The sequence below is a fragment of the Plecotus auritus genome, assembly GCF_963455305.1.
Source record: "Plecotus auritus genome assembly, chromosome: 3".
Classification (NCBI taxonomy): Eukaryota; Metazoa; Chordata; class Mammalia; order Chiroptera; family Vespertilionidae; genus Plecotus; species Plecotus auritus.
In genome coordinates, this window is record NC_137772.1 from 144,181,388 (window position 1) to 144,193,505 (window position 12,118).

At 34.9% G+C, this 12,118-nt stretch overlaps 1 protein-coding gene across 4 annotated transcripts in view; it reads right to left on the reverse strand.

The window, feature by feature from the left end:
• The window catches only part of LRRIQ1 (leucine rich repeats and IQ motif containing 1), a gene marked incomplete at both ends in the record, with an annotated part of 281,974 nt that extends 278,818 nt beyond the window's left edge, over positions 1-3,156 (reverse strand). For all 4 annotated transcript variants that reach the window (XM_080659623.1, XM_080659624.1, XM_080659621.1 and 1 more), the window contains 2 exons: positions 865-976; positions 3,016-3,156. In XM_080659623.1, coding sequence (XP_080515749.1) covers positions 865-976; positions 3,016-3,156 — 253 coding nt within the window. The remainder of the gene's footprint in view (positions 1-864; positions 977-3,015) is intronic.
• Positions 3,157-12,118: the final 8,962 nt, after the last annotated feature.

Below are 12,118 nucleotides of genomic sequence, written 5' to 3' on the forward strand. Positions count from 1 at the left end.
TGAATATCCACATTATGACTTATGCTATTATTTGCATAAATTACATTTAATTTTATAACAATTTAAATAATATATCATAAATATTATGTCATTAAATAATTGTCTAATACCTTTTTTTTTAAATATATATTTTATTGATTTTTTACAGAGAGGAAGAGAGAGGGATAGAAAGCTAGAAACATCGATGAGAGAGAGACATCGATCAGCTGCCTCCTGCACGCCCCCTACTGGGGATGTGCCCGCAACCCAAGCACATGCCCTTGACCGGAATCGAACCTGGGACCCTTCAGTCCGCAAGCCGACGCTCTATCCACTGAGCCAAACCGGTCAGGGCTAATACCTTTTTTAATGGGTGTATTATTGAACACACCAACCTCCTGTTGAACATTTAGATGGTTGCAATTTTTCATTATAAATGAAGCCATGATTAATTCTAATTAAATATTTTATTATTTAATTATTCTCAGAATAATTCCCAGGAGTAAATTTGCTCAGTTGAAGAAAATAAACATTGTTAGGCTTTTTATATAAATTATACTTTTCTCCAAAAAGATATATAAACTGATACTTTTAAAATAGTCCCATTATTAGTTTTCTTTAATGTAAAGTAATGGAATGTCTGGTTTTAATTAAGGCTGGTTAAATAAATATTGGTGATTAGTATTTATTGGAGATATAAGGAAGGTTAGTAAGAAAAACAAATGAACTAAATTGAACAGTCAAATATACTATAGATATTATATTAGAGACTAAATATATGCATAAAATAAGAAATACATACTTTAAGCAGTTTAATTTTCTACATTTGAGGTTAATTATTCTCACAAAAAATTTATCTGTCAAGCAGATAAAAACTGTACTTACTTAAAACATCAGTATCTTCTAAGTCCTGAAGAATGAGCTCTTCAGCAGTTTTACTCTTATTCTTTATGATGTTAATACAGTGAAGAACTGACTCTGGTAATTCAACTAAGTCCTGAAAATTTCAATAATGAAAGAAAGTATAAAATTTTTCATTAAAACTATGTATCAAATATCCCCTCCTTCATTCCACATCAAAAATGTGAGAAAATGCATAGATGAGGTAAAAGGCTATAAAGAGCATAATTCACCTCACACCTGTCAGAATGGCTACTATCAATAAATCAACAAATAACAAGCACTGGGAGGATGTGGAGAAAAGGGAACCCTCATGCACTGCTGGTGGGAATGCAGACTGTTGCAGCCACTGTGGAAAACAGTATGGCGTTTCCTCAAAAAATTAAAAATGGTACTGCTTTTTAACCCAGTGATCCCACTTCTGGAAATATATCCTAAGAATCCCAAAACACCAGTCAGAAAGAATATATGCATCCCTGTTTATAGCAGCATTATTTACAATAGCCAAGATATGGAAACAGCCCAAGTGCCCACTAGTAGATGAGTGGATAAAAATCTGTGGTATATTTGCACAATGGAATACTATGTTGCTCTAAAAAAGGAGGAACTTTTACCCTTTGTGACAGAATGGATGGACCTGGAGAGTATTATGCTAAGCAATATAATCCAGTCAGAGAAAAACAAATACCATATTATCTTACTAATATGTAGAATCTAATGAATAAAATAAACTGATGTACAAATTGGAACCAGAAGCTTGGATACGTGGGATAGACTGGATGGTGTCCAAGGGGAGGGGGGTGAGGGTGACTGGATAAAGAAGGTGAAGGCATTAGCTGAAGAACATGTATGCATACCCTATGGACACTGATAATACTGTGGTAAAGGCCAAGGGAGCGGGAAATGGGGGAGGGTGGAAGGGGGAAGGGGAACACCTGCAAACATTAAAATGTTTTAATATAATAAAAAAACTGCAAAAAAAGGGCCTATTTCAAACATATATGGTGAAAATTTGCTTTTCATTTTCAGGTGTTATGAATTATATCTATGATTCTGTTGAATTTCATAATCATATGAATAATATCAGGATATTTAGTTTCATTTAAATTAGGTGTGGTTAAAAAGACATAATAATGTAAAAATATTAAATTTTCTCAAATATTATATGTAGGTTATTGAAATCCTAATTAAAACTGAGAATATAGTTATTTTTTGAAACTTGGCAAGTGAGTTTTGTGTTGTTTTTTTAAACTTTGTTGAGAAGATTTTGAAATTGCAAAACAGAAAATTGGACTCATTTGAAATTGAAAAATATAAAACTATAATACGGCAAAAATTAATAGTAATGGAAAATATTAGATAATCTTGGATAGATCATATGTAAAACACTAAATGTATAAAAAGATATAATAAATCAATTGAGAAAAGTTGGATTATTCAACGAGTGACACTAGAAACATTAGCTAAGTATGTTCAAAAAAATTTCAAATTAGATCTTCATTTTATAACATAAATTTCCATTGGATTAAGAGTTTTGATGTAAAAAAAGGAATCATAAACAGATTTTTAAAGCATATAAACATTGGAAGAAATACACAAGTGAAAAGATAACATGTTTGATTCAAAAAAAAAAAAGCATTACCTCTATAGATCTAAAGTTTTCACATAAAGTTTGCTTCCATCCATATATATTCATATTAGAATGTTCATGATTAATGTTAAAAAGCAGGATACAAATATCTATAATAATAAAAGCGTAATATCCTAATTAGATTGGACATCCTTCCGGGACAAAGCTGGGGTTGCGGCCGCCACGGCTGCGAGGGAGGGATCCAGGCAGCTGGCTGGGAAGGCGTACTCTCGCACGAATTTCATACATCGGCCCTCTAGTATATACATAACATGGTATAATCCCAATTTTACCCAAAAAAAAATACACATATAGAATGTAGATTTATAAGGTGATTTCTATCTTCAACAAACTTTTATATTTAAATATCTACCAATTTACACTGCTTAAAGATGATCCTAAGGTTAAACATGAGATAAATACACAAAACACATTGAGAAAGTAAAATATCTCCTGAAAAGTTTACTCCAATTAAAGGGCTCAAAAGTCCAAAACTTAACACTTACAGCATCACTCTCATCACTCTGGGTTTCTGAGTTTGAATCACTATCTACATCATCTTTTTCCAAAGAAGAAATGCTGATTTTGTCCAATTCAGCTTCTATTTCTTCATTGATCTTTTCATCATCATCATCATCTTCCATCATCCTTCACAATAAATCACAGAATTAATTAAAGAAAATTAAAGAGGCTAATATGCTAATAAAAATTATGGGTTCTTTAATGTGTCATAATAATCCAACATTGTTCTATATACACATTTTAGTTTAACAAATGTTTATCACACCTGATCATGTCTGTACCATATATTTAAGAACAATGTTTGACTACAAAATGGTCAGGTCTATTACTAGACTTTTAATTCTCTAAGGGAAAAGTTACATGGAATGAGCTGGCTTGCCTTCCTGAACCAAGAAACTTCACAGAAAAACTCATCCTAATAGAAATGATTAATGGAAAAATACATATGATCAGCTTGAATATTCAGAGATTAAAATACTCACAAGAGAACAACCTAAGTCTATGTATGGGGGAAACATAAGGCTAGTTTCTACTCATTAACTCAAAATGGTTAATTTTAGCAGAGAAAGCCATGTTTTGCAACAATAACATGTAATATTGGATAATTATGGCATGTAAAATCAAAATTTATTTCATTTAAATCTTTTTTTAATATATTTTATTGATTTCAGAGAGGAAGGGAGAGGGAGAAAGAGATAGAAAAATCAATGATGAGAGGGAATCATTAATTGGCTACCTCCTGCATGCTTCTGACTGGGGATTGAGCCAAGTGCCCTGACCTGGAATCAAACCATGATCTCCTGGTTCATAGATCAATGCTCAACCACGGAACCATGCTGGATGGGCCATTTAAATCTTTAATACTTGTAATAGATATGCATTGATCAGTATATTTCAGTATATCTTCATGTCATCATCATCATCATCATCATCACTATCATTAGCTTCCCAAGTATTTAGTAGCTGTGACAAGGCAGGCACTAGGACACATTTGTATAAGGATAATCTTCATAGTAACTTAAAAGGTTAAAGGTCATTAGAGTCATTGTATAGATGAGAACACTCAGGTTTGAAGAGGTTACTTAACTGTCCATAGCCATTACATTAATAAGTAATAGGGACAGGATCATAATTCAGACATTCTGAATTCAAATCATATGTTCTTCACTACCAAATGGTCCCCAAGCTCAAGCTATTCATCTGCCCAGCAACCCTTCTGAACATCTCCTCGTCTAATAATCTTCAAATTGTTTATCATAACCCATTAGCAGATCAAAAAATTAATTTAGTGGCTCTTGATTATCAAGTTTTAATGATAGGATAGGATAGAAAATATTAGGCCAGAAAAGAAACTATAATTACACTATATATGCTAAAGAATTGTTTAAAAAAACAAACATGTTTCTAAAGTATGTATTTGTGCTTGAATTACAATATAACCTATTTTTTGTTGTTTTATTGTGGCTCTTGGTAAAAACAATTTTGAAAATCACTATACTAGTCAGCTATTATTTTATTTTAGAGACTATTCCAAACTTTCATTCTTTCCTCAAGTTCCTGGCCTTTTGACCTCTGAACTGTCTTCTTGGATTTGCCTCCCTGTCTCCCTCCCTCCCTCCTTCCCTTCCTCCCTCCTTTCCCTACCCTCCCTTCCTCTTTTTTCCCTTATTTTACTCATCCATCTCAAAATCAACTTTTTTGGTGGATTCTACATGGAATTATGCTGAGAAACCAAAGCATGAGATACTTTAGGATTCCATTTCTATAACGTTTTTACATGCCACAATTTTATAAATGGAGAACATATAAGTGGTTGATAAGAGTTGGGAGTTGATTGGGTTGGAAGAAGATGGTTATGACGATAAAAGGCCAACATGAGAGATCCTTATAATGATGGAACTGTTCAGTATCTTGATTGTGGTAGTAGATAAGTGAGTATATTCAGATAATAAAAATTATATAGGACATATACACACACAAATAAGTACAAGTAAAGCAGATTGTATCAATATAAATATCTTGGTCATGATATTATAATATAGTTTACAAAATATTATCATTGAAAGACACTGGACAGAGTGTACAAGGCTGCATTTGTGTACAAGTATTATTTTTTAAGGCTGCATGTGAATCTACAATTACACCACTAAAATGTATAGATATCCTACATACTCATTAGGAAAACAGTTAAATAAATTATAATGCAGCCATAGAATAGAATAATATACTAGTTCTTCAATAAAAATAAGCACACTTACTGTACTCCTCAGGAAATATAGCCACAGATAAATAATTAAAAAACGGCAGGTATCAGAAAGATATGCAGAGTATTATCACTCTTATGTAACCACACATACCCTTTATTTTTAGACAGAAACTTGCTGGAAGGCATTGAGGAACTTTTAATTTTCATTTCATACCTTTATGTTGAGTGATTTTTAAAATAATAAATATGCAGTACTTTCATAACCTTTCTCACCTAAAGGAAAACAAAACAACACCACTGGCGCAAAATGTGATTGTGTAATCAAACCAACTTAAAGTGCAATTCAAAGGTTAGGTTAAACTTTTTTTTTAACGTGCTATAAAGCAGAATACACAGGTATACAAAACTTTATGTAGAAAGAAAGGCAGGAGACTAGGGGAAAGTTAAGAGTCACTTCCACTATATGTCCCTCTCTGCTCACCCACTGATCTTTAGATCAGCCCTGTCCAATTACATATTCGAGCACATTTGTAATCTTAAATGTTCTAGTTAGTAGCAACGTTTTAAAAAATAAAGAGAAACAGGTGAAGTTAACTTCAATAATATATTTTATTTAACTTATTTATCCAAAATATTATTTCAACATGTAATCAGTTAAAAACTGTTATGAAGTTCAACCTAAAAAGGTTACATTCTTGTTTGCAAACTAAGTAGTCAACATCTGATGTGCATTTTACACCTACAGCACATTTCAACGCAGACTGGCTGCATTTCAAACCCTCAATCACTTCCTTTAGCTCAGTGGTCGGCAAACTCATTAGTCAACAGAGCCAAATATCAACAATACGACGATTGAAATTTCTTTTGAGAGGCAAATTTTTTAAACTTAAACTATATAGGTAGGTACATTGTTAATAACTTAATTAGGGTACTCCTAAGCTGGCCTTTGCTAAAAACTCAAGGGGCCAAAGAGCCGCATGTGGCTCGCGAGCCGCAGTTTGCCGACCACTGGGTTACCGGGCAGGAGAGTGCAGCCCTAGATTGATTCTGACGTGGCTACAGCAAACATTTAAAGTTTATAATGAATCACTTAGAATTGGCTAAAGCTGCTAAAAGTGGTAAATCTGAAGTAACTACCTTTCAACCATAGTTCAACTATAATAAAAGGGGAGCGAAATCTACTTTTAAAAAGTAACCAAAATTACATATGAAAAAATAAAATAAGAGAAAGAAAGAATAGAGAAGGGAGGGAGGGAGGGAAGGCACCGTCACTTAGGGACCGTTAGTCAGAGTAGACCAAGTTTGACTAAGCTACCAAAATGCCCCAAAGTGAAGGAGGCTGGAGCTTCGAGCCTCGCGCAGCAGCCCGCGGCCCCCTCCCGCTCTCGCCCTGTAGCCGGGTCTTGACCGAGAGGCTCTGGCTCGTCTGCGCTCCCACGGCGCTACCTCCTTCCCACCCACGAACCCGACCTTGGGGGGCTCCAGGCTTGGCGGAGGGCTCCAGCCTTGGCGGGGGGCGGCCTTGCAGGGAGAGGCCGCCTGTGGGGGGGGCCCGGCCTGAGTGACTCTGGCTCACCCACCAGCAGCTAAATCCCTCCACCTTAGGTGGAAGACAGCGCCCGGAGAAGCCAAACAAACTGTAACCACGGCAACAACCAATCCCAAGACAGGTGGACCGCGTTTCATACAGGTGCCCCAGTAGGACAAACTATCTCCTTCTGCAATTGGCATGAACGCTGCAACTCAGGAGCTGGATGAGGAACTTAGGTAGATGTTAATATTTAAATAATTTTGGAAAGTAGTTAATAAAGAACTTTAAATTGTTTCTGATCTATCTATAGTTATTACTTGCATCTAGTGAATGCTAAATTGCCTTTGTTCATTCCACAAAAACTTAATCCTGAATAGTGATTTATGGGGTCGGAAATATGAAAGGGAAGCCAATAAATTGTTCGCCTTCCATGACAACAGTTTCTTAAAAAAAAAAGTAAATTATCACTCAGTGTCTATCAAAAAATCCTCTAAATGAATGAGTGGAATGAGAAATTAGAAAACTCATTTTCTAATTATGTTTTACTGTAAAATATTGACGTGACTCTCACTGTTTTAATATTAAATTTTAATTTTATGTATAAATCATGTGATTTAATTTTTATTTAAAATTAATCAAAGATTTTTGTGTGGAACAAATATATAGAATACAAAAGTGAAATTTAATTTTAGTTAGTAACAGATATTTCTGATTTTTATTGTTTTTAAGTTTGCAAACAAAGAATTAAATTCCAGGAGGAAGTGCCTATGCATAATTGCAAAAGATATCTGACATACAGTAAGCTAAAAGCAAACATTTCATTGAGCCCTTGAAAGGAAATAGACTCTATTGCTTGGTAACAATACTATAGTAAACTTGTATTGCATCAACTTAAGAATTAATAACGAAGTGAGAAATCAGTAGACTTTTAATATTAAAAAACATGTTAATGCCTCATTCAAGAAAGATGATTTTCAAAACTAAACTATTCCTGGTTTTAGATCTAATTAAATTTAATACTTTCATTATCAAAGTCCATGCTAAAATCCCCCCCCCCCCGCCTTTTTTTAGTTTAGTTTTGTGGCTGGTTTATAGACAATTCAAACTCTTCACTTATAATGGTCAGACTAGCATATTATGTTGAAATTCACATGTAAAAATTTTAAGCTTAATTTTATAGTTATGAAAGTAGGCTTTTTCTAAAATATATAATCTATTAGTAATCAATTAATTTCTAAAACTAACTTTAAATAGCTAATTTAGTAATCAGCTAACTTGAAGATGATGTATAGATTGCTTTCCTTCATATAAACCTTACCTTGTCAAACAAATTGAGGGCAAAATTAATAATATTGAAAGTTCTTCTGAAGATGAATTAATCCATGATGAGTGTTACTACATCTCTTATATCCTCATGGTATTTTTACTTTAAAACTATATCAATTAGCCATACCTTAGTGATCACTAATTAATATCACTAACTAAGGAAAAAATATAACAATTATCTCAAATAGTTACAGATTATATATCAATTTAGTTTGAAACTATTATTTAATGATGCATTGTTTAGCAGAAATCTATTTCATTGCAATCTTCCTAGAAATTATAGCCTAAAATTGTGTATGTTAGTTTGCCAATAACCTTTTAACCTGAGTAGGTTTTTTCATTTTACAAGTAACTTTTTTTTATTACATTTTGCTCTTATTTGAAAATCATCTGTATGTCTGCTTGGTTTATATCCTATTGAGCTAGCACAACATATTTACATAGAGAGTATATAATATTTATTGAGGAAATGAAAAAGAACTGTTTATTCCTCAGATATCTGATAAGAATAAGATTTATTTGAAAATATTAATTGATGGTGGGCTTTAGATTAATAGTATTCTTCAACAGATAATTTATTCTTCATATGGCAGTGCTGTGATTTAAATACTCCAGAATGTCATTGTAGTACTCAAATAACTGCATAGTAGGTATTGGCTTGTTTGTTTCTTTTTCTGAAAGATGATTATTGAGCCATCATATATATATATATATATATATATATATATATATATATATATATATATGTATATATATACACATATATATATAATTATAATTAAAAGCTTTTCTTACTCTTTTTTCTATTAAGGTATTATATGTGTACATATCTTACCATTGCCCTCCCCACTCCCATACATGCCCTCACCCCCCAATGTTTTGCATCCGTTGGTTATTCTTATATGCATGCATATAAGTCCTTCAGTTGATCTCTTATTTCCCCCACAGATATATTTTTTCATATGTTTTTATTGAGTTCAGAGAGGAAAGGAGGGAGAGAGAAACATCAATGATGAAGGAGAATCATTGATTGGCTGCCTCCTGCATGCCCCCTACTGGGGATTGAGCCCACAACTCGGGCATGTGCCCTTGACCAGAACTGAACCTGGGACCCTTCAGTCCGCAGGCCAAGGGTCTATCCACTGAGCCAAACTGGCTAAGGCATGCCATCATATTTTTAATAGGCAAACCAAAGTATTAGATTTTTAGACCTCTGCTTCTCTTTTCCCACTTAAAGACTATCCCAAACCTCAGGTTCCCTCTCTAGCCCTCTTTGTGCTCTCTTCCTGCAGCTGCCATGACCATCTGCTTCAGAGTCCATCACTTTCCCACGGTTCCCCTCCCATTTCCCATCCCCATGCCCACCTCCCTTGTATAACCTTAATATTTTTATACTAAAATGTGGTATAATGAGATTAATAGCTAGCATTTAGCCAGACACTGGGTTCAGTACTTTATAAACATAATCTCATTACATTTTCACAACACCCCTATAAGGTATGTGCTATTATAAGGGTCATTTACAGATGATGACTTACATGGTAAATATCTCTGGGTTTGAATCTCAGCTGTGCCACTTATTAACTGGGTGGTATCAAGCAAGTTATTTTACTTTTCTGAGTTTCTTTCCTTATTGGTAATTTTGAGAGTGATAGCATATTAGTGCTGAATTTGCAAAATTTTGATGGTCAAGGGAATCAGTAGAAATGACACATTTTAGGGTATGGGATAATGCTAATAGTTTACATATTTAAGCTCTACAAACCCGGGTCAAGTTTCATCATGGCCTCTTTCTAACACCCAAGTGCTGGCAATTCTATTTCCTATTAGATCCCTCATATTCTGGAATTGTTCCAACGCCATCTTGCAGTGTAGATCACATTCATTTCTCATGAACTAGTGCGTTGGCTTTGAAAATTGTCTCCCTGTCTTTGACTTCTGCACTGATGACAGAATTATGGTCCCCCAATACGTTCAACCTCAACAAATATTTCAGGTTTTAATATTTGACTTCTTGACAGTTTTTGTTATTTAATCATTTTTGTGTTCCTATCTCCTGGAACTTAGAAGGAACTTAATAAAAGCAACTAGAGTATTAATTCATTAAAATGGCACTATGAATAGGTCAAATATTATATATTATCCTTCCATACAGCATTTATACTATTAAAATCACCCCTGCGGTTGGACCATTGATTAACTAATCAGGAAATGAACAAAAGAAATACCGCACCAGGACTTTATTTGATTAAGTTAAAAACAAATTATTTGCCTACAGCGATAGAAAATATAGATCATTCATGCAATAAACATTTAAATAGGACCTGCACTGACTTGTTGTGTGTCTTTGTGTTTGCACATCTACAGTTTTTATTGACATGGTTTCCAGTATGTGGGGCTTGTGGACAGGTCAGCACATGACATCTCCTCTTACTATTCTGTGCAAACATGACTGTGGGCTTCCTTGATTCGTTGCTTAGACACCCGGTTTTCCGTGTTCTAACTCTTTCACATGAACTCCTTGCTGTGGTCTAAATGTGTGCAAATTCACGTTGCAATCCATACACCCACTGCGATGGTGTTAGAAGATGGGACCTTTAGGAAGTGATTAGGTCACAATGAATTCCTCATGAATGGGAGTGGTGCTCTTATAAAAGAGATCCCACGTTGTACTCTAGCCCCTTTCACCATATGAAGATACAAAAAGTTTTAGACCTGGAAGAGGGGTCTCACCCAGCCATACTGGCACCCTGATCTTGACTCTGGCCTCCAGAACTATGATAATTTTTTTTTTTACTTATAAGCTTCCTAGTCTGTGGTATTTTGTTTTAGTAGACCAAATGGACTAACACACTGCTATTTTGAAGTTACTGTGAACATCTTCCTTATCAAATTGGCTGTCTTTGAGAGTGTTGAATTCTCACTTTTTTTTTTTTATTTCTATACCGTGTAACACCATTTAGAAATTTCTTCTATCAGTTTCTGTAAGACCCTGTTTTTATTATCTTCTCATTTTGTAAAAGTATGCTTTAAAAAAAGTCCAAATTCATAAACATATCAGAAAATTTTAAAACATTGATATGTAATAAAGCAACACCAACAACAACAAAAAACAATGGGGCGATGGTTTTTTCATAGATGTTTTAGGAAAATTGGCATGGGGAAAAATTTAGTTAAAACAACCTTAAGTTAGTTCCTTTCCTTATACTGTGTATAAGGAAATAGACAAATATAGACAAATTAAATAATTTAATCTGTTCATTCATTCAACAGATATCTGCTGAATACCTACTATGTGCTAAACTATGGGGTTATAATGATATACAAGACCTATTCTCTTCACATAAAGACCTCAGAGACTGCATAGGAAAAAAGAAATGTAAAGAGGAAAATAGGCAAAAATTGAGGTCAGGCCAGCAAGACCTCAAGAGGAGCTGACTTTATTCTGGGAAAGAATAGGGGCATCCTATATAATAAAGAGGTAATATGCAAATTGACCCTCACACCTTCGCACAAGATGGCCACCTCCATGTGGTCAAAGATGGCCACCACAAGATGGCCGGCAGGGGAGGATAGTTGGGGGGGGGGCAGGGGAGGGCAGTTAGAGGTGACTGGGCCAGGAGGGGAGGGGAGGGCAGTTGGGGGCGACCTGGCTGTCAGCAGGGGGCAGTTAGGGGTGACCAGGCAGGCAGGCAGGTGAGCGATTAGGAGCCAGAGGTCCAGGATTGTGAGAGGGATGTCCGACTGCTGGTTTAGGCCCGATCATCGGGATCAGGCCTAAACCAGCAGTCGGATATCCCCCAAGGGGTCACAGATTGGAGAGGATGCAGGCTGGGCTGAGGCCCCGCCACCTCCCTCCCAGCCTCTAGTGAAGAGATAAAGGAAAGGAGAAAAGAGTGTTAAGACTGACAAACCAAATAAAATATTTTACTTTATGAAAATTGCAAAAAGTTGAGTAACGCAGCTATTGACATGTTATACAAATTCCTCTTGGTCTCAACTGTCTAGCCAAAAAATGCAGATA